Genomic DNA, 23,870 nt, shown 5'->3' with positions numbered 1-23,870 from the left:
CACAATTTATTTAAATTTTATTTTTATTGCAACAATGTATAAGATGCTGGATGGGGCTGGTTTAGTTTTTATGACATGGTCAGTGAATATTTCCTCCTTTGAAAATGTTACATTTTTTGCTATATTTCAGTTATATTTTAACTAGCATGAAATATTTCTTATTCTAGTTAGTGATTTCATCTGTTTATTTGGCTAAGTTACAGCAGAGTAATGACTTTGTCTATATATTGCTGCTCAATTTAATACTGGTATCAGCCTTTGGCTGATTTGGTTACACAGTTTTTTCCTACCCATACCTTTGTCTTACATGGAATTCCTTGTTGAGAACAATAAAAGACTCTATAAAGCTGAGGTATTTTCTTCTTTAGCCCTTTATTCTTGGAATGACAGGTGTAGAACAACTGGGTAGAAGCAGGAAGACATTCTGATTCTACAGTGTATTTATCAAGCAGTTTCTTTCCTCAGATGTTCTCATATTTTAGAAGTTCTTGCATCAAGTATTGTAAGCATGATTTTTTTTCACCTTTTTTCCATGAGGATTATTTAGAATGCCTGAGTTCAGATAATGTTCTGTCTTTGCTCTTCAGTATTTTTCCGAAGTATATTTTTCCCTGAATTACCTTTAGAAATGAAATTCCATGTGGATTCTTTTGTGCCATCAGATTAAATGCTCCATTCTCAGTATAAACTTCACTGGGGAAATATAAATTTAGGGGATATAAAATGAAATACAATATTTCTAAACCTTAGAGGAGGTACTTTTCTCCCAAACTGCAAAAATGTCTGTGGTATAGCAGGCTTTGTTAGTGCATGATGTTATGGTTACTAAAAATGGTGCTAAACCTTTCTGAATGGGTTCAGAAAACAATTAGACATCCATAGAAGTGAAATGTATTGGGGAACTAAACAAAAAGATAGCATTTCTAACTTGGGCAACCTCTCAGCTGCACAAGGCTGAAATCAGAGGGAATGTTCTGGAAAATTTTGTTGCTCCTTTAGTGCTCCAGCCCATCTGCACTTGGGCACTGGCTGAGGACTGGAGGTCAGGCTGGATGTGGGCTTTGCTCCAAGGAGGTTACAGCAAGTCCTCTTGATTTCTTTAATGTTTAGAAATGCAGCATTAAATCTAAGCCAGGACCTGGTCTCAGGATGTGAGTAGTCTCCCGTATTCTTTAACAGCCAGACCAAAGCATACATGGAATCATTTAGATTGGAAAAGCCCTCCAAGATCATCAAGCCCAACTGTTAACCTGGTGCTGCCAAGTCCAGCACTAAACCATGTCCCCAAGTGCCACATGCTGCACTTGATCAGGTAACATCTGGCAGCAGTTACTTTAATCATGTTTGAGTGCATTTCTAAAGCATATGTAAGCTGTTATGAGGAGCAGCAAAGTGAACTGCCAGGTAGAGGAAGCTCCACTGAAAAAGAATAAAGGCTGATTTGAGTTAGATCAGGATTCTTGTGGAGAAGAGCTAGGCTATCTCTTCAAATTAGCACTCAGGGTGTGGCCTTGTTATAAATTACATCTGAGTTGAAATTCAGGTTTCCCTGAAAATTGAACTCTCATATCTTTTAGAGATCAATAGTAAACAAGAACTTAAAAACTAAAAAAAAAAAAAAAAAAAAAAAAAAGGAAGTTAAATAACATTGGATCTCTTACAAAAAAAAATAATGGATGGTATTAAAATGTAGAAAAAAGCTGAGGAGACATGTAAGTCAGATCAGAAGGCTCTAAGTGGAAGTGGCTTTTGTGGCCTGAATTTGTGTTTTATGTAAACAGCAGTCTGTCATCTGCCTCACAGAAATGCAAAACTTATAATAACTTGGCAAAGTTAACAGTTTTTCCTTTAAGAGGCCTAGTTTTGATCCAGCACAGACACTCAAGACTGAAAGGATTGGGGTTTTTATCACATCCTAAGAGAACGATTGCCCTGCTGAGAGTTAAGGTTTCATCAAGGCTTGTTCAAAGCAGTGAAGTTTCTTGAACTGATTTTCACTGCATCAGATTTCCATGACTTTGAACCAAGGCTGAGAACTGTTTTATTGGAGTGCATAAGAGGGAAAGTGTTGTTAAATGATTCTACCTTCACTCTTGCAACTGCAGATTCCAGGGGGATTGGGTGGAATAGATGGAGAGAAGAATGCAGGAAACTCTTAACAACCTTGGTTGATTGGGGTTGATTGGGTTAAAACCTTCTGGAATCATGTAAAATGAATCTCAAGTCAATAAAATGCTGATGGGAAAGATGATTAGTTTGAAGTACAATAAGCAGACTCTTTGTCATTTGGTTGACTCTGTAGCAAGTACATATTTTTCTCAGTGGAATTGTATCAACATTCATTTTTCTTTGATTTCTGGATATTGTTTTCAATTTTCTTTTGAGGAGTGGCTTCACAATTTTTTTTGAAACCCCTGACTTGTTCCTGTTGGAATTTGTGTGTTCAGAAATTGGCCTTGTATCAGCACATCACCTGTTAGTTGTTAAGAGTTTAATTTTCAAAGATATGATTTCATCTCCCTGAAGACAAGGTGGACAAAGGGATTCGGTGCAACAGCAGTGATTTAGCTTGCAATGTAAACCAAAAAAAAAGAAAAAAAGAGAAAAAAAAACATTTTGGGGATGAAGTCAGACCAATTGAATTTACTGTTTATGTTGAGAAAGATTACAGCCTGAAATGCTTGATAAGCTAAAGGCTTTGTTATTTAGGCTTGAGAGGAATTTTAGTCAATAATGACCAGTAATATTTTGTTTGAAAACTAGTGATAAATGAACTAGAGCACTCTCCAGGAGTGGGAGGAGAGTGCCTTTGCTTTTGTAGCATCCAGGTCTGCAGTTTCTACTGTGCTTTTGTTCTGGCCTAATAGTAATTGGTTTCATTTTAACCATGTGTTGTGTTCTGTTCCAGAATTTGCAAATGTTGTGAAATACCAATGTAACAATACTCAGGGCAGAGAGCAGCCCCCTGTGAAACAGGGAAATGCAAGCAGTGAAATTGGGAACTTAGTGTGTCCAAAAGATGACCAGGGTCTCTGAAAGTAAAGGATGAGGCAAACTGACATCTGAGTCCTGAATCCTGAAAACTTCATCCAGGATGAGGTTTCTGTGGAGACTTCTGACACTTTTTGTTTTGTTTGAGTAGGAAATGTCTTGAGAACAGCTTTTCCTGTGGTCTTATCTCAAGCTTAAATATGAAGATACACAACCGGTTTGCTTTTCTCCTTTAAAAATATTTAACTGAACTTTTAAAAACCTCAGCTGAAGAAAAGCAGTTTTGGTCCAAGTGCTGAGAACAGGCTTAGACCAGTTTTCACTACCCATATCCCAGTTCTAACTATTACCAAGAAGTTTTTCAAGTGATCTAAGTGAAAACTGCCTTGGTGATAAATTTTAAAGAAAATTTCTTAACTTTTAGGGTTTCCCACTCAACACTTCTACTTTAATAATGACTGAAAAGAAGAAAAATACTAATCATAACTATGTCTTTTAAATCAAATTGATGTGCTCATGGTGTAGTCAGATTTCTGAGGCATCCATGCCTTTTTTGCTGTCAAACAGCTGTCCATACATGAATATATCATATGCTGGCATTGCATTCCTAATTAGTTTTCTTTTCCTAATTATACAGCTCTCACACCTTTTCTGGTTTGTTTTATATCTGTACTTGAAGCGGTAAATGTTGGTTTGCATTTCTGTTTGAAATTATTCAAAAGTCATTTGTGCAGATGGAGTTTCTCTTCATATTAAGCTGATTTCAGTATGTAGTAGTTGAAGGATACCTTCCAAACCATATAATATTGAAAAACTTGGGATTTTTCTTCATTTTTAAAAAATAGAGCTTTTCATGTTCTGTAGCTCTGTAAAGTGAGTCTTGCAGTTGCCTGCTGCCTGAGTGGTAGTGATGTAATTATTCTCTAGGGGGGAAATGCCTTGAGTAAATATATGAAACGAATGGAATAGACATTATGCAACTTCCATCCTTTTTGTGAGGCCTCATTTTTGTAAAACATTTTTGTTTTGGTCTTCTGGCTGAATAAATACAAGCTGAGTGAAACCTGATGTCATGGAAGCTCTTAACACTTTCATTTACCTCAACAATTCTAAGCAGAGCTTTCTCTCTTGACCCTGCTTGGTTGCTAGAGTTGATTTTTAAATGTCTGTTTTCTCCTACTGTGGGAAGATGGCTTTTAATGAAACAGAACTCCTCAATGACTCAAACCTTTGAACCTGGTAGAATGACACTTCCACAATGATGGGTTGACCTAACAGTTCAAGTCCAGTCTCAATTTTAAATACTTTTTCCCACCTACTCAATTTTCCAGGTAAATCCACAGTTACTTTTCTGAAAATCAGAGAGATCTAGATTTTCCTCTAAGTTAAAATTGATTTTTTAAATGGGCAAAATACCATTTAAATCTCCAGAATTAAAGCAGCATTAAACAGATATGAAAGTAGTGCTGTCTGCAAGAAAAATCCAGGCAAGTAGTCTGAATCCTGTCTGCATCCAGAAAGTCTTCATTTCCAGCATTTCTAAGTGCTCTGATCTGTTGGATTTGGATTAGGTTTGTCTCTTGTCAGTTCTAAATCAAAAAGCTGTTGCCTATGTTGGCTTCAGTTTGAATACCCCCTAATCCTCTGTTTTTAGATGGGAGAGTCCCCCTCTGACCAGGCTTGTGTACATAGCTGAGTTTGGCAGTTCTCAGTGCTGTGGGTCTCTCTGCATGTACAAGCAATACTTGATTGTTGTTGGAGCACTCAGGAGAAGGCCAGAAGAGAAATTCCACCCTCCATGGCCTCCTCCTCTCTCCCTCTCCCCAAGCTCCTCTTTTGTGGTCCTCAACAGCAGTGCAAAGCGTTCCCTTCCTGAAGAGGAAGTGGGGTACCTCAACTTCCCTAAAGGACCATTAGAAAACTGTAATTTCAAAATGAGTTTCCTGTCCAAGGAAGAGGGCTTAGCACTTACAAGAACAGTTCTCCACTGTACGAGGCAGACATTTTAGTTTTATGAGGAACAAATAAAACATTCCTGTGTGCTTTACAGGCATAACACTTTCTTAGAGTCTTTAGTTGCAGAATGGCCTGTCTGCATAGCTGTGCTGATCAGTCACAGGGAGTAACACGGCCTGACTGTTCAGCAGGGCTGGAAAGCAGCAGAGGTGGGGGAGCAGAGGCAAACCAAAAAACAGCAAAGCCTTCCCTTGCTTTTCAGCTGGGATTAGGTCTGAGGTACAAACAGCTGCATTCCTGGTGGGAAGAGGTGGAGGTGGTGGCGTTACTCAGTGACAGAGCCTTGCTGAGGTCAGAGGGGATTTCTGGGGTGCACCCAGGGTTTCACTGCATCCACTGTGAGGTGATGCAGGGCTTTGCCATCACAGGCTGCAGGCAGCAAAACCTCACATGTCTGAGCTGGGCTTGCCAGAAGTATGTGAAAGGGATTATGCCAACTTAATTCAGTGCTTTGGAGGTGTGGAAAGCATGGGCAGGTTGACCTTACCCTGCTAATCCAGCTTTAAAAATAAATTAAAGCTATTGTTGTCAGCATGAAATGTTGAGTTACTTTGGGGTTTAGATTTAGTATTCTGCCTCATGCTATAATGAAGTTAATTGTGTACTTTGAAGAACACAAAAATGGTGAAAACACGCCAAAATCCTCAATGAAGTTTAGCTGTAGAATATCCAGAAGCAGCTGAAAGTTTTCCAGTAAGCATCATAGCTTACTTGTTATGGGACTTAGGATGAAAAATAATCGATGAATCATGTTAAATTCAGTCTAATGAGAGGCTGTAGTCTGAGCTGTATATTATTACTGAAGATTTACTGTGTCCTATGGTAAAGGCATGTGGTCACATGAACTTTGATTTTAGTCTTTTTTGTTTCCAGGTTAATGCCTTAATTCAGTTCTCTTTGCCTCTAAATCAGGCTTACAGGAGAGCTCTCATGGTGTAGTCAGTTCTTAAATGTGAAATCAAGCTCATATATTACTCTAATGTTACAGTTTAATGTAAGTGTGTATTAGATGCAAAAAAAGACATTTCCCTTTTATTTCTCCTCTTTTTCTCCACATGTTACCAGATATGCAAAAGGAAATCTACCAAGTGCAATAGTGAGACACAGATTGTAGAGAGGGAGATGAAAGGTTAGCTGTAATGGAGACAGCAGTAGCACATAATTGCTGAGTCTGGTAAACATGTTATGTCATTTTTTTTAATTGTTCCCTAGACTTTCTTGTAATTAATTGCATCCTTGCCCAAGGTTTGTTGAGCTGCAGATAAATCAGTTAGCAGGTAATGCTCTAGTCTTTCTCTTCAAAGATCCTTGCATGGGGAGCAAGTTCATCTTTCCTAATTCAATAAAAGCCATTAAATGCCTGGCTGTTAAACATTATTTTGTCAGAACTGGAAACATCTTCTAAGGAATAATTTATGAGGAGCAAACAAACATGATTCATCAATTACTTTTTCTGGTTAAAAACTTCTTCTCAGATAGAGAAAAAAATCTTTTAATGAGTGTAGCAGCAGAATTTGTATTTTTAATATCCTAACTTGGATGTGTGCTTACATGGTTCCCTAATGCTAAAAATGAGTCACTGAGAATAGTGTCTTTTCCAGTAATAAAAAAGTAGAGGTGATACAAGCCAGAACTCACATTTGACAGATCTGAGAAAAAGACCTATAGAATTTGTGTTTCTGCTATACTCTGTCCTCTGATAGGAGAGGGGTCCTAAGAGATGAGCACACAGAAGCCTTGAGAAGAACACTGAAAAGTGAGGAATCTGGGGAAACTGCTTCAAAAGAATAAAGAAATTAATTCTAGTTTACAGCACAGGACTTAAGTGTACATTTGTTCTTCAGTGATTAGACATATAAAAACAAAATTATAATTTTAGAGATAGATGTCTATTGCAGGTATCTACAGCAGTTAGGAGTGACATGATGTAATTCCCATACCTTAGGAGTAACATGATGTAATTCCCATACCTTTTTGCATGGATGCTAAATAACACAGTGACTTTTCTTAATGACCACACTGTAATTAAAAGGAGCTTGCTTTTTCCCCAGCGGAAATTCTGGAATTGGCTGGAAATGCTGCAAGGGACAACAAGAAGGGTCGAGTCACTCCTAGACACATCCTGTTGGCTGTAGCAAATGATGAAGAATTAAATCAGGTAAGAGAAACCTCTGCCATGTGAAGGCCAGAATTTCCTTTTAGGGCTTCTTAAATTGTCTTTTCATATAGCTGACTTGTAACTCAAGACCTGTAACTTATTGAGCAGCACACCAGGAAACACTCACTGGTCTGCTGGCTGTGTAACTAACTGCAGCACTCAGCTTAATTATGTATTTCAGCACTCCTAAAATGTGTAAAAATGCAATGGAGACGTAAAATGGTGTTTGCTAACACTATTACAACCACTTCTGTTGGACTGGGGAATTGTCATAAATTCTTCAAGGATGCAGAGAAAATCCTGCAGATGCTGGTTTTTTGTTTGTTTTTAGTTTCCCCATTAACTGAGGACTCAGTGGGACCTATCCTGTTCTCACTGAAATATGTTATTGTGACCACAGAAGAGCTCTAAAGTCTTGCAAGTCTGTGTCCTTTGCAGACTTAAAGATGCTTTTAACCTGGCCATAAAATATTGGGCATCATTATTACAGTGCTGTGGTGTCAGCCAGAGGCAGTGGCTGGGATCAATGTATCTTTGTGTGAGGAGCTGTAAAAACCCCTCTGAAAAGATACTTTTTCCAAATCTGTGTATCATGATGGAGCAGGAAAAAATAATATTCCCCCAACCACCCTCCTTCTGGTTTTGTCTGAAATTTGGTAATACTTTCCATTCATTATCCCTTTGTAAGCTTGGAGCCTCTCTGGGTTGAGATTAGGGAGCAGTAAATACAAATCAGAAGGTGGGAGTGCCTGGGGGACTTTGATGTCACTGTCTGTATCCTCCTGAATAGTGAATTAGTCCCAGTTAGATGTATAAAAATTAGTTAAAGTGGTTTTAAATACAGAACATTATATATTTCACCTCTGCTTTTAAAGGCTTGAATAAACTGCAGCTTTTGAATATTGATCTTCAACTGCTTATCTTTTGAAGAAAGACGGGTATAGAGATTTGTATAAATGTTGCCCTCTATTTTGAAGTTTCTTTTTCTAAGAAAAAAAAAATCCTTTAATAAAACAATTGCAGGAAAATGCAGCACTTGGGACATATACTGGATTCTTCACAGTGTGGCACCTGCTGTAGTCTCACACCCTGGACTTTGGGGTCCCATTTTTCTCTCACAGACTGCCCTGCTGGGCCCTCAGGTGTGTGCCTGGGGCTGTCTTGTATTTCCTCATTGGGTAACATGCTGACAGTGACAAGCATGTGTGCAAGAAGAACACATGCTCCCTTTACAGTTGAAATCAAGTGTGTGGTCAGCTCCATTTCATGCATTTCTCATCTCTTCCTCAAGGATACTGGTGGAGAAACTCAAGGTAGTATACAAAATTTGCAGTAAATCCTATTTTCTATTTATCAGATAGTAAATACTGGAATTTGCCGTGTACAAATTTTTTTATTTGTTTTTGATTAGCTATTGAAAGGGGTCACCATAGCCAGTGGTGGAGTGTTACCCAATATTCACCCAGAGCTGCTGGCAAAGAAGCGGGGATCAAAAGGAAAACTGGAAGCCATCATCACTCCACCCCCAGCAAAGAAGGCAAAGTCTCCATCACAGAAAAAAACTGTATCAAAGAAAACAGGTGGCAAGAAAGGAGCAAGGAAATCCAAGGTAGAGTAATGTGTTTATTTTAAACCCAAAGCTTGCCAGCAGTAGCTGTAGGGTTCTTCACACTGAGTCAGCTCTCCATTGCCTGTGTTGTTACCAATGGTGATTTCAGCCACAGTGTGAGCAGGGAAGGACAAGCTCTGCTCTTCCCGTGGTGCATCTGGAGCCTGAACACCCTCAGGAATGGCCCAGGTGTGCAGCACAGACAGATGGGCCATAAATACTCTGTTCTTTGTAAGAAACAGTCAGAGGTGGGCAGAGGGTGTGCCAGGAGACAAGAGGAAAGTGTCTGGGGGCTGTGCTGGTCATGCCTTACAGGTTCAGTTTGTAGGAGTAGGAGATCTTTCTAATGTGTACATGTGTAGCCAAGGATGTTCTTTCTTTTGCAAAGCAGCTACAGTTAAGCAATAAGTTTGGCAAGTAGGGAGAAAAGTACAGGAATTTCACATGAAATGGACAAGGAATGTGAAAGTTCCCTCTGGGTCAAGCAAAGCTTCTTTATTTATCTGTTTCTGTTTACTTGGTCTCTCTTCCAATTATTTTATTCTTTTGGTTGAATTTAGTTTGCTCCCTCAGAACACCTATTAGTGCACATTTCAATGCAGTGCTTCCAATAACCATGCACTAATAATTCCCCTAAATCTGGAATTTTTTTGTCCTGCTTGATTACAAAAGCAGGAAGTCTGTTGTGGGGTTCTGTTTTTCTTCCACACAATAAAATGTATTGTCTGCTTACTATATTGGTATTTGGCTAACAGTAAACTCCTAGGGAATTGAAATAAGACCCATGAAAATCTAATTTTCAAAACACTTGTGTAAAGTAAAGCGTGGTTACAGCTTCTAAAAGCACAATGTACCCTTGCATCAAAGTCATTTTAGTTGTTCAGCCTCAGACTTAGTTTATATACTTTGGAAAGGGGCAATAGGAGAACAGTGGCTTGCTCAGTGTTCCAGGTGTCCTTTTTTTGCTTCAACATAAATATTTGGTGCCTCAGCAATATCTGTATGAAATCATAAGCAATAATTTTATTGAAAATGCAATTGGTACCAATTGAGTTTATAACCACAGTCTTTGTGAATTGATTTTCCTTTTCAAAATGTTTGAATCCTCCTTTTTGTTCAGTAAACCAATTAATTCCTGAAACCTGTTATTTCACAGCAGTAATAAAGTTGAAAAAAAGAAATGGTGGTTGAGGGGAACTCCTCTCTCCTCCAGCAGTTTCACTGGGAATGAAAGTAGGTGATGATGGAAAATTGTTCAGCCCATTTCCTGCAAGCAGGCAGATAGAAACTAGCTGTATTCTCTTGACACTGCTTCTAAGGACAGCCACATTACAAAGGAGAATTTCTAAAAATAAGTCTGTGAAATCTGGGAGCACCTCCCTTCACAGATAAAATTTATTCTCTGACAAGTCAATTTCTAGTTTACAATGTGTGTCTTCCCACACACAGAAATCTGTAATCTTTGTCCACACAAGCCATTAGAAAGCTGTTAAAAGTTTGGGGCTGTTTATATGTTTTCCTGCAACATTTAGGACAACTGCCATCTCAAGTGTGTGCTGTTGTGGGCAAGAGGAGGTGCCTGTAGATCTGCAGACGTTGAGGTCGTTTTTCCTATTGATCCCTTCAGCTGTTATCAGGCGCTTTGCTTGGACTACAGGATAAAATCCAGCACCACTGTTTGTACAGGCATTTTATTGCCTGCTAAGCATTTAGTGCATGTCATATATCTTAGTGTCATTAAGCTGTTTTTCTCAGAGCCTTGAGTTAACTAATTAACTGTATTTCTGGAAGAAGAAGCAGGGAGAAGTGAGCAAATCAGCCAGTGCTGACAGTACAACGGAGGGAACTCCTGCAGATGGTTTCACAGTCCTGTCCACCAAAAGCCTGTTTCTTGGCCAGAAGGTATGATCCTGCATTTTTATAAATTAATACCTATTTTTCTGTGCTGCTCAGGGAACAGCCCCCTCCTACTCCCCCATTTTCCACAAAACATCTAGGTACAATGGACATTTCCCCACTGAGCAATCAAGGAGATGTGTGATATCAGTTTTTCTCATCAAAGAAATTCTCTGAAACAACTTCTAGAGCATTTTAAACAGTACATAAATAAGTCTTCATGTGACTACATAATTAAATACTTAATTAGAAGGAAAGCCTGCGTGCTTGTAATCTATCTCTTTCATAAACAACATAATTGTTACAGATAAGCATCTGCCAAAGAGATTATTCTAAGCATAAAATGTATTTTTTCCAACAGTCAGCCCACTTCATTGCTGATGTAAATGATTTACAGGTTTTTATCAAAACCTATTTTAGACATTTGTTCATAATAATGTTCTTATGCTGTGTTCTGCTTTGTGATTTACAGAAGTTAATGTTGTGTAATAATGAATGATGCTTTTATGAAAAGCTAGAAATCAACAATTCTTTTTTTCCCTGTGAATATGATTTGGGATGTGGGTTGGTTTAATACAAATACATATCTGCTTAAAGAGGATCCATTTAAAGAGATGAGTCATTAAATTAATTTGGTCTTTTATCCTGAAACCTGCCTTTAATATGTGATGCAAAATTTTCTTAAGTAAAACTGCATCTTTCTGCTATCATTCAATAATCAGATCATTGTGTTGTAAGCCATAAAAGATGAGCCATTGTCCATTGTTTAATGTAACTCCTCTGACTCATTTTTATTTCATAATGAGGTTGTTCTCCATTTATCCTCCCGTTTGTTTGCCAAGTAACATGCATGACAGTAACATTTTTTTCAATATTTCTAATTTTCCACGTTGAATTTTACAGCTGCAGCTACGTGGCTGGTTTGGTAGGGTTGGTTTTTATTTTACTCCTATTAAGGGGGTAGTTTTTCAAAAACATTTTGATGACTAAATTAGAAACCAAAATTTATAGTCTACATTACTGTTTCAAGAAAGCAAGTAATGTCAGACCTCTGGAGCTGATTTTGAGCTCATTTTAGTTACCAAACCTGTAATAAGACCTAGTGTTGTGTTCCAGCAAGACTGACCCAGCAAATCAGTGGGGCTTTGCTGTTGGGCTCTGTGGAAAAAAATCATGAACTCCAGGACTGCTTTAAGCTGTGGTGGGCAAAGCCAGTGTCTGTGGTACAGCTTCCCAGTGAGTCCCAGCACTGGGGAATGGACTTTCTGGCTTTCTCATTCACTTGAGTCCAGCCCCCTGAGGAAATTGCTGGTGTGACACATCCATCCCTGCACCGGGTCCTTGTCAGTTAGCCTGCACATGAGAGGGACCAGGTGTCAGCATTTTGTTGTAACACATAATGAAAAGAGAAAATAAAAGAAAATGCAAACTTGTTCGTCTCCTGTGAGGGAACACTCCAAATCAAACAGATCATGTTCTGAGTGTTAGGGAAGGCATTTGAAGGATTGCTGCTGAGATCAGTCAATCAGGATCTTTCAAACCTTCTGTGACGTTCTTGAACACCTTTCCAGCACATCTGTTTGGTTTGCAAAACCATTATCTGCCAAATCAGAAAATCCTTTCCTAAGTGCAGAGATGGAAGAAAACAATCTTGGTTTTGATATCACACCATTCATAAGTGTTTAATGGAAAAAATGTTTTTCTTAGCTCCATGTTTATAGAAGGGAAGGAACTTATTTGCAAGAGCAGCTCTTCATCCTTCTAATAACCCTAAATTTAATTCAATGCAAAACCCACAAATGAGAATGTTGCAAACCTGGGTATTGTTCAGTTTTTAAATTACAGTTATTGCATTAAATGTTTAGGTAACTGCTGCCATTCAGCTGGAAATTCTTAGAGGTCATGAAATGGCAAAGAATCCTTCAGTTATACCTGTAGAAGTTTATTAGTGCCACATTAATTATTAAAATCTAGGTAATAAATATGTAAATGATTGCACATCCACAAGTGTCGTCCCAGTGGAGATGTGGCATTGTGCACATTAAGTAGTTTGTTTTTCCTGAGAGTATTACAAAATAGAGGCAGAGTTGTAGGAACTCAGACCTAGGCTTTAAGGTCTGGAACTTCCAAGAGACCTCAGCTTTTGGTCTGCACTGAGCATCTTCAGTTTTCAGTATGAGACTCGCACCAGAAAAAGCTTCAAGACTTTGAAGATAATTTTGTCTGAAATTAGAAATGCCAGGCTTAGCTTAGAAAATATTCATGGATGTGCTAAGTGCCATCTGCATTTTATCTAACTAATATTTAATTGAAATGTTACCTCAAGTTATGTCCATTCTTTGTTGCACATGTATATGCAAGTTGTATCTATTTATTTTTTTAAAGTGGCCCTTTAGGGGATCGCTTCTGCCTAATACATGCTTCATACTGTTGGGTAGGGAAATTGAGCAATTACTCATTGGTGGATTTAATTCCACAGGAAAAATTCTGATTAATTTTTTATTTGTTTTTGGCAATTGGATAGCTAACAGTGCATTGAGCAGTAAATGCAGAATTTAGTAAAATAATACTTAGCTGCCAACACATGCTATCAGTCATGGGCAGCTTTTTAAGCATTTTCTTGTTGTTGCTAAATTGAAACTTTAATTACCAGCTGGCTGTTATGTAAATCCCATATATGAGTAGGCTCATGGATAGATTTAAGGTCCAAAACAAAAACAGTCTGCAGCTGATAGATCTGCGGTAAAAACTTGTAGAGCACAGAATTAGGAATCAGAAAAATCACTTACAGAATGAGCAAAATATGTTTAGGAACATACTATAATTCCACAAAACAGTCGTGTTGTGTGCATGTGTTTTGCTGTTGTTTTTTTTTTAATTTAAAAATTCATTAAGTTTTTTTAACATTTTGGTTTGATTTGATTTGACTGGTTTTTTAAACAGCAGTTGCTTGTAGTCAAACTCAAGACTCAAACTCCAGTATGAATAACTCACCACGTCTGAAGTATTAAAGGATTCCAAGCTATTTGGGAAGGAAGCTTTCTTAGATTTTATTACAAATTCCCAAACAGACACATACTTAAAACAGGGCTGAATTACACTCATTTTTAGACAGTCACCCTAGTTTGAGGTAACTCATAGTTTACTCAAGCAACATATGCAAATTATATGAAATTGCAGGCTTTTGAAAAGAGAAAGAAGGTCAATTCATAGAATCAAATTAATGAAATGGAAATATTTTTTTCAGAAAATTTAAATATAGGGATGGTGGCCTCCTTAAATGTCCCATTCACTTGTATGGGTTTCATGGACTGGCTCATATTCCCTGGTAATAAATTAACATATACAAAGAAATTATTTGAAGAGTTAACTTTAAGACTGTGGGCTACAACAAACAAGAGATAAAATTCTGATATGGATGATATAAAGGGCCATGCCTGAAGATGAATGTTATGCTTTGTAGGCTGAGGGCTTTGGATTAAAAGGAAAGCCTGGCCTAACTGCAGCTGGTTGCAGGAATTGCATAAATAAATGAGAGCTTTCTCCTTCATGGTTGTTCTCCATATCACCCAAACAGCTACAGGAAAAATAATTTAAAATACATATTGTAAACTCAGGCATTGGTTATGCTGTAACTAATGTATTTCCCCAAATGAAAAAATCTGGAAAATCTTTTGCACTTTTAAAGTATTTAAAGTTTGTCAGTAGTAAACGTGGTTCCTGTGAAATCAGATTTCCAACAGAAGCTATGAAGCAATGTCAAACCTGCTCAAACCCTGGTTAGAAACTTTCCATACCTGCAGTTTTGACCTTTGCCAAGTTTAGCATTCCCATTAGGTCACATCAAATTTTAGAGCTGGTTTTGTGTTGTGGGTCACATCTTATGAGGAGACCCCCAAACTGTCTCTTAAGAGCACACAGTGCAGATGTGAGGCCAGTCTCTAGAGCTCTGTGCTGCCTTCTGCAGTTCCCTGTGTGCCTCAGGAGAGGAGAAATCTTCCTGTGATTGCAGGAGAAATCCTCCTGATTTAGAACAAGAAAGAAATTCAAGACATGCTTGAAATATATGGGGATACTTAGAGGAGTAAATGAGCATTAATGGTTGGGTTTAAAAATCTCCTTTAAAAGGAAGTAAAGCAAACAAAATAAAAACTAGAAGCGATAAGCACGTAATATCATGTGCCTGCTTACGATACCTCACCAGACATTGCCAAAGGCTGCAAAACTGTAATGAGGACTGAAGTGCTGTAATACAGAACATGGTGACTACTGATAAGGAAAGAAAAAAAACCACATCCCCTTGTTGGGATGGAGGAATTGCTGGAGACAAGTGTCTGCTTTCTCAGAGATAGGCCCATGTTTGCTGCCTTAAAGAAGGAGCAGCAGCAGCTTTGATCCTGTTTCAGTGCAGAATAGTCCCAGCACATCCCTGTAACTGATGCTTAAGGGATGCTTAGGGTGTCCTTCATCTCTATACTTGGGGAAAAAACAAATACTCTCATTTGATAGCAAAATTGGAATCACAGAATAGTTTGGAAGGGACCTTAAAGCTCATCCCAGTCCAGCCCCCTGCCATGGGCAGGGACACCTTCCACCAGACCAACTTGCTCCAAGCCCCATCCAACCTGGCCTTGAACACTTCCAGGGATGGGGCAGCCACAGCTTCTCTGGGCAGCCTGTGCCAGGGCCTCAGCACCTCACAGGGAAGAATTTCTTCCTAATATCTAATCTTAACCTCCCCTCCTTCAGTTTTAGGCCATTCCCTTTGTCCTGTCACTCAATGCCCTCATGAAAAGTCCCTATCCAGACTTCTTATAAGCCCTCTTTAGATCATGAATAATAATAAGAATCCCAAATAGTGATCAGTGTAAAACCAAAATAGAGCTTACTAGCTGGTACATTCATATTCTCCCAGTATGAGCAATGTTTGAGTCTTGTGTTTGAAGTTTTTTGGGCTAATATCCCTTGATGACCTGCCTTTTATTTTGCATATTTGTTTGCAGTGATGCTATCTCCATCTGTGTTGCAAAGCTCACTTTTCTGCAGCTTCTCTGTGATTTCCCAGCTGTCCTGTTATTTCCCACCTCATGCTTTTCTTTTCAGCTGAACCTTATTCACAGTGAAATCAGTAATTTAGCCGGCTTCGAGGTGGAGGCCATTATCAATCCTACCAATGCTGACATTGACCTTAAAGATGACCTAGGTAAATGGGGCATGGGTTGACACAACTAACGGTCACATGGAAATTATGGAACCCAGAATTTACTCCCTAGGGCTTCATACCTTTAATCAGAGCAGAAATTCAAATCTTGCAGGTCCTGCTTTGTTGAAGAACTATATTCAAAACACTTTTTGACCAATTCTGAACACTTGCAGCTATTGCTAGTCTTCAAGCTGATTTCAGTTCAAAAAATTTAAATTCTTTTCCATAATGATCATATGTGACTGTTAGCTATTTTGGGGGGTTTCTTATTTGAATACTTCAAGGACTAAAATACTTTTTTGTCAGGTTTTTCTCAAAATAAGCAGTTTCTCCATTCTACCTGCAATCTTAAGGGTTTTATTTCAATACTTAGAGTAGGCATAAAATTTTTGGTAAGGGTTTATTACTTTATTAGCTGTCTCCAAATCTTCCATATCTTGATTTGATGTTTAATTCAGTCAAGAATTTGTTTCCATTATGTTTCAGTTCTTCCCTGTCACTTTTACATTCAGCTGGAAACAAATACTGACATTATACCGAGAGTGAACTATCATGGGTGGAGAATCACTTTTGAAGCTTTTCTTTTCAGATTGATAAGAAATCAAAAAATCCTTCTTTAACAGAAGTTTATTCTTCAACAAAACAAAAATTGCCTTTATTGCATTATGTACTGCTTTCCCTTCTTATTTGAGTAGACCTGCTGCTTTTTTTGAAACTTCCTTAATGGAATACAACCCATAATTCTAATACTGCTGCATTTCCTATGGGAATGTAGAGAAGTAACTTCACAAGAAAAAAGGTCTAAGAAGGCTAATTTTTATATCAGCATTTCTTAGAAATACATATCTTTCTGCAAATGTCTTAGCCATTTCAGCATATAATTAAAAGATATGCCTTACTTTTAAGCTATACAAACAATTTGTATTTTCTAAAGCAAATTCTGTACAACCCTGGCTGCAAATACATAGTTTCCTACATGTGAAGGAAACTGGTATTTTTAGAAACAAAATTATTAAAGACTTTACATATGAAAATCAGTGGCTGTCAGCTTATTAGTGCTGACAAAATGGAGAAACTAATTATTTTGTTTGTCTTGATGATCCTGAATTTCTCTTTTTTAAACAGATTCCATATTTTAATGTCATGCTCTGTGGGGAACTGGTTGTTCTAGGTTTCTGCAAAGTGAAATGGGGCATTTAGCTGATTTTAAAACTTTGGAAATGATCTCATGTGATTGCTCTGACTTGTCATTTTAACATTTATTTGATCATGTCATACTCCTCCTCCTGCTCCCTACACCCCTTTCTCTACACACACCTGCACACACAACTCAGCATACTCCTTTGGCGCAAGGTTTGGAGATGTAAAGGTAGGAAAATATGGACGTTGGTACATGTGTAAATGTAGAGCCTGTGCTGGGTCTCTGTCCAACGTGGTTGATATACATCTGTTTACCTGTTGTAGTTGCAAGTTGTACAGGCTGACATTGCCACGATCGACAGTGATGCTGTCGTTCACCCGACAAACTCTGACTTCTACACCGGTGGTGAAGTAGGTAATGGCGAGTTCAGTGCTGCAGTTCGTATGTGTGTGCATGGTCAGCAGCCACCAGCTTGTTGTAGCTATGCAGATCTGCATTCATTTCTCACTTCCAGCAGTCCCCACTGATCCTAACAAGAACTGAACAATTACAAACCTAGTGGGCATTTTTGGTTTTTGTTGCCAAATCAGCCTTTCAGAAGTAACCGTGGAGTGCACCACCAAAATTTAAATGCAGGCACTTGACCAAGGAAAATGAATTACGACATTGTTGGTTTGACAAGTGCCTGGTTTCAATGTGGTTTGAGTCTTGATCTTTAGATTTTAACCAGTTCCAGTGCACCCTCTCCATGCCAAGGTTCAGATGTTCATATCTGGATTCACGGGCTGGATCTAACCTGTTTGTATTTTCCAAACTCTTAAGATTATCCTTATGGACCGATGACCTTCCTAGCCCTGCTCCACGGTCCTCGCACCCACAAGCCCAGCTAGTGCTGCACACACATCAGTCACCTGAGCTACAAGACTGAGAGAAGGCATGACAGGAAACAGGACAGACCTCTTAATTCAGCCATCTGAACTGTCCCTTGAGTAACTCTTCTCCTAGCCCTTCTCTTACTCCTCTCATACACAGAATTTTGAAGGATTTTATAAAAGGATAGGAGCACTTCGATTGAACTGCCTTGGTAATTTGAGAAGGCAAATCAGAACTTGGGCCAAATGTAGAAGTTGCTGGCAGTGCTTAAGAACAAGTCAGCTGATCCCAGCCTCTGTTCTGCATCTCATCTTGATCTTACCATCGCTGTGAGAATGGGCTCCCCCCATGCCTGAGGCCTTGTTTTCAGTACTGCCTTGGAGTGACACACATCCTGCACCACCTGTTTTTTCTGAAAGGGCTGTATTCTGAGTAACAAGCAGAGAAATACAGCTCTGGTTGACCTGCTGGGGCAGAAGCACTGTGACTTTGCTGGCTAAATAATATGCAGAGTGTCATAGTAGCCTGTACCTGAAGAATATGCTTCCAAAGTCTGTCAGACCCATTTAGCCAATGTGCCTATCTCCTACCCTGTGACAAAGAAATGCTTTTCTACTCTGCAAAGAAAATTGTGTCTTGAAGTTGGACTGCTCATTCCTTAGTGTAGGTTCCTGTTGCCTCTGACTGCTGTAAGAAAGAATAGAAGTGCACAAATGCTTAGCTTCCAATGATTAACTTTTACCCATCTAAATTTTTTTTTAATTTTTTGTTGGTTTTTTCCCTAACAATTTAAGTGTATTGGGGGCTTATCCTGAGAATTTTAGAGCCTAAATTTCTGCTAACGCTGTTTTCAACACTGATACCAATGCCTGCTTGGAAAGCATGAGATAATGATCTTATTCTCATGGGAGTGACACATATTTATGCTTGTGAGCAAATAAGCTACTAACCTTGAAGCTGTGAAGCAAGACTTCCCTCAAGAAACTTGCTAGTGTAGTGGAAAATAGTTAAATAGAGTCTGTCCTTTGCCAGATTAAGCTAATTTACAACATAGATGTCAAGTATGATTTCAATATAAACCCTCACTATTAATCAGAAGAAAAGCATAATTGAGGAGTAAATGCAGAATATTTCACTCATTCATACCAAATATCACTTTTTCTCTTCTTTGTACCAGATCTGCTAGAAGAGAGCTGAGTGGAATAAACTGACATGGTTGTTCATTGCTTTTAATTATAAATTAATTCCCACTAGAATGGAAAAAGCTGATCCTTCTGGATTGAATTAAACCAAACTAGGCTAAATTCCATTAAATGTACAACAGCTCTGCAATGGCAAAGAAATGACCTACTTAATAGAACTTTGCTGTTCCTAGGTTCTGCACAAGGCTTAATTATGTTTCCCCTTGAAACAAGAGAAATTAAGAATTATGAATGTCATGGGTTTTAGGACTGATCAGAGTCCATGGACTCATGGGGAATATAACTGGCATATATATAAATAGGAATGATATGGAAATATATACAACAAAAATATAACTGGAATGGAAGGCTGTTTCATTCCCTCCCCATCCCTCTCAGTCAGAGTGGTTTTATAAGACCCTGGAGTCAGCCACATCTGCTGGATGGGCTCAGCAAAGGGCACAGAGTGTTGTGCTTTACTCACTGCCTTTGAAGGGCAGAGTGCTTCCAAGCACCTGAGTGCTGCTCTGGATCTCCTTTCCCAGCACTTAAGACACCTTGCTGCTACCAATAAAGCCATTACTGTCTTTTCTGAGATTTGTGAAGTGATCCTCCCACTCAGTTCCACTGGCAAAGGCAACTTTAAGTTCAGGAAGACCTTAGGAGTTTGGCTGAAGTATTTATATTTAGAAGCTTAAATGAGCACAAACAGCAAATTACACTCTGACCTACACAGTCTGACCTTGCAATCCAGTTTTTGGCAAACTCTGTTGTGAACTGGTTATGAAAAAGCCAAAGAAAAGGCACAGCTTTTTTAATTGTCCTCAGCTTTTGTACCCCAAAAGCAATAAACTCCCACAAACAGACTCAGGGTCACAGAGTCAGTTTTTGAATGGAAAACAAATGCATTGTTTTCAGCTTTTCAGTTTGGAAGAAATTTAGCAAAACCAAACAAAAGCATCTTGCAGTCTTCTTGGTTCCTAGAGCTATATAACCTGATTTAGTAACTGGAATCTTGGAGGAGGGACTCTGCTTCCTGCAGCATATAGTATGTGCACTTCCATCAGAAATTGCATTTTTTTTCTTTCTTCATCAGTGGAAGTAAGGGGTGTCACCAAATAAATGTCTAGATCTTTAGAGATCCTAGTTCTGAATTTTTGGAAATCACTTTTCAAAGCAATTTCTCAAATCAGAGCCTTTATGATATCACTGCTTTTTATTTATCTACCTTTATAATTAATATGCACAGTGCAAAATTATGTGGGATGCTTATGTAGTTAGGAAAATGCTTTCTTGGGCTGTTTTTTCTTTCATTAATATTTAAAACTAGAGCTGCAAAATAAGATCTAAACCATTTAGTGATGGACTGCCTTTGTAAACAGCATACCTTTTGGTTGCCCTGACACACTGCACAGCTCTTCTCCTCCCAGAATAACTTTGTCCAGCTCCTTAGTTGTAGTTAGAGAAGTTCATTGGAGGAATGTGTTCCTTAGAGATTCTCCTTATTTCTGAGGCTCTTCCTCTTGGTTAAAGGTGGCTCAACAAGCTGGGCAGTTACCAAGTAAAGCAGCCCTCTGCACTCACGAGACTGTTTCATTCCTGGGGCCACCTGTTGGGGTCAGGGACCAAGATCAGGTGAGTTTCAAATTCTTATTGTGGCAAATGGCTCTTTAAAACAATTTGTAAGAGAAGAGGGGAAATGAATCCTAGGGGAAGGAATTACAAACCTTCAACCACTGTTGAGCTAGCACATTCTTCTGGAACATTTCACACTAAGAGATACTCATGAGAAGGAAGGAGGTAGGGATGTCATGTCAGATGTTTCATGACAGTAGATTCAAGTCTGAGAATGTTAGCAAGGGATACCAGTGTGAGGTTTTTGGGTTGTTAGGGTTGTCTTTTTGTTCTTTCTGTTGTTGTTGTTGTTGTTTTTAATGACTAGCTAATTCTCAAGTCCCAAAAGGTTTAGATCTTACTTTGCAGTCCCCAAAAAGTGTTTGGGCAGAAAACTCTAGAATGATGTAACAAAAGCAAATGATGAGTCACATGTCTGCTGAGATCAGAGGAGTAAACTAACAATTCTCTGTTCAGGGAGCACTTTGGAAAAGAAAGGTGGCAAGGAGTTTGTGGAAGCCGTCATTGAGCTCCGCAAAAAGAACGGGCCGTTGGACATAGCCGGAGGTGAGGCTGCGCTTCGGGACCCCCACCCTGTGCCACTGGGGCTTGGCTCAGCCAGCCCAGCTCCCCCTGCAGCCCTGCTGGGGCTCTGCTGTCTGCAGGCAGCTCCCAAGGGCTGTGTGTTTGTATTCTCCACAGTTAAACTGCACACACTGCATCTTAAGTAACCTTTACCTAAGCACCTGGGAATTGGGCAGTGCTGTAGTGTTACAGTAGAGCCAGGCTGTTCACAGGTACGTGCATGCACACTCAGTGTTGATCATTAAGGGCACAGTTCAGAAAAGCAATTAATGAGATGCTTATTTTTGAGTCCAACTCTGTTAAACATCTGCTTTGCTGAAATGCTGCTGACTTTCACTGAACTTAAGCATGTGCCTAAAGTTCAGCATCTGCTTGGGTACTTAGTTTAATCAGTGCCAAAATCATCACTATAAAAGCTTATGACTTTTTGATGCCTAGTTATCAAAATTTATGTAATCTCAGAGAAAAATCTACTATGTGAGTAATAAAGTTTGATAATGGCAATATATAATTTTACACCATCTGTGAAATTGCTGATCCATGTTGCTCATATAGAAGGCTGATTCTGCCATCTGTGTTTATGCTATAAAAATAAATACAGTGTGCACAGTTTTGTAAACGAATCCTAACTACAGCCGAAGGGGAGATGTAAGAATTCAGCTCTGACAGGAAAAATTACAACTGTTTACTTCTGGAGCTTAATACTTTGGGGGTTTCTCCCTTGCTTTTTAAAAATTTTAATAAGTTTTTCTTGGAATTTTTGTTCTGCGAAAATATGCAGAATCAATTACGCACTTTTTTCTTTTTACTAACTTCAGTACAAGATTGCTTACCAGCCCAGACCAAACTGCTCCAAATAGGTGGCAAGTTAAAAAGAAAAGTTTCTTTTTCTCAGCTATTAGTGCATCCCTCAGATCTGGGCGTTGCTCCAATCTTACTCCAGGGCAGCTCTGCACTGCACTGGGATAAACTGGCTGTTAGGGACTTGTTGGAGGACTCTGGAGCAGAACTAATACATCAATTTTTCAATCCTAAATGTACCCAGGGTTCAGATTTCTCAATTCTATGGGCATCCCTTTAATCTACCCATAACCAGAATGCTTACCTGGAATGTGATTAGCACAGAATAAGTCCATAGTTGGCTTTATCGTTCTTACTTCCCATTTCAGTGCATTTGCATTTGAAGTAAAGGACAGCTGCTCTTGATAATGAACAGTTGTCCTCATCAGAATTCTAATGTGTTAATTAATGACTACCCTGGAAAACACTCCCTGAGAAATATTAAAGTTGGTCATGTGTATCAATACAGTACTTTATTCTCTCAGGGTGAGGATGATATCCATATTTCACATCTGACTAGAGATATGTCAGCTGCTTTTAATAGATTTTTCTTGGATTTATGATGTATTCTGAATCTGCCAACATTTTAGTTGCACATTATGACAAATTAACATTGCCTAACACTGAGGCTATTCAACATGTTGGGACTCTGCAAAGCCATAAGAACATAAATGCTTGTGCTTCCATTGTCCTTCAAAATGTTCTGGTTAACCCCTGCTCAGGATCCATATGACAAAGTCTATTTTTCTCTTTCCTGCAGCAGCCACGAGATAGTATCCATATGTGATAATCATGTGCCAAGAGTTACCTCTGCTATACTTAAATAGCAAAATGCCTCATAAACATTCCAGAATAGAATAGAGGATTTCTATAAGAATCTCTGTAAACCTGGTTTTTTAATTTTTTTAAAAATTTGTTGGTATTTTTAATATGGTTTTGTGAAGACATAAGTTACCATTTTATACCAATGCTTTTGTCAGGTATTTTAGGGGCTGACTCTCTGTAAAGGCTCACTTATGTTCTTGTGAGATTTCAGATAGATGTTTTTCTTCCCTCAGCTTGTGATTAGGGTGGCTTTTTCCCCCCAACCTTTTTTTTTCTTTTTTTTTTCTTTTTTTTTTTTTTTTTAAACAAGCCAAAGTTACAACTTTTTATTTGCAACCACAGCCCAGTGAGTTCAGAAATGACAGAGATCCTCCTCCCCTGGCTCCTGGCAGGCAGAGCACAGTCTGTTTTTGCTCTGTGATGGGAAGTGGTGAACCCAGAATGTGTTCTCCTGCAGAGAAGTAGGCCTCTCATCTGGAGAATCCCTGCCTGTCAGCAGTTTGTAGGCAGGGTCTGCTGCATCTTCTTAGTCCCCACATGTCCATGGTAATATTGTGGTGATAAGATATGATTAGTATAGTAAAATTCTTTTTCATTTCTTTGTACATACAAGGCCTGGCCTCCTGTTCCACAAACAATGTGAATCAAACACTGCAAATCTGTAAATGCATCCTCTACACCCCTCTGTCAAGAATGTGATGAAAGAGGGAAACTAAGCCCAGCATTGTTCAAGTGATCTTGTATGACCCATACAGAGAAAAGCTAAAATAAGGCCAGGCCCAAAGTCTTGAAATCCCACAAAATGTCTTCATTATAGTTGTTCAGAGACAAAGCTGGAAATAAAGCCAGAATCTTAATTCACCTCTTTTCCCTCCTTCCTTTGGGGTTTGCAGAGCACTAGTAGGTCTGAACTGCTGCAGTTTGGGCTGGGGTATGAT

At 38.8% G+C, this 23,870-nt stretch overlaps 1 protein-coding gene across 4 annotated transcripts in view; it reads left to right on the top strand.

The window, feature by feature from the left end:
- The window catches only part of LOC134424718 (core histone macro-H2A.1), a 42,799-nt gene that overhangs the window by 13,546 nt on the left and 5,383 nt on the right, over nucleotides 1-23,870 (top strand). Inside the window, exons 3-7 of one of the 4 annotated variants that reach the window (XM_063168706.1) lie at nucleotides 7,059-7,165; nucleotides 8,577-8,774; nucleotides 10,569-10,676; nucleotides 17,338-17,428; nucleotides 21,160-21,249. In XM_063168706.1, coding sequence (XP_063024776.1) covers nucleotides 7,059-7,165; nucleotides 8,577-8,774; nucleotides 10,569-10,676; nucleotides 17,338-17,428; nucleotides 21,160-21,249 — 594 coding nt within the window. Of the gene's footprint in view, nucleotides 1-7,058; nucleotides 7,166-8,576; nucleotides 8,775-10,565; nucleotides 10,677-15,773; nucleotides 15,874-17,337; nucleotides 17,429-21,159; nucleotides 21,250-23,870 lie in introns of all 4 variants that reach the window. The other 3 variants (XM_063168704.1, XM_063168705.1, XM_063168703.1) reach the window with 3 other exon arrangements.

Source organism: Melospiza melodia, chromosome 14 (genome assembly GCF_035770615.1).
Source record: "Melospiza melodia melodia isolate bMelMel2 chromosome 14, bMelMel2.pri, whole genome shotgun sequence".
Taxonomy (NCBI): Eukaryota; Metazoa; Chordata; class Aves; order Passeriformes; family Passerellidae; genus Melospiza; species Melospiza melodia.
Note: the sequence above shows the minus strand (reverse complement) of the source record. Positions and strands in the feature narration are given on the sequence as shown.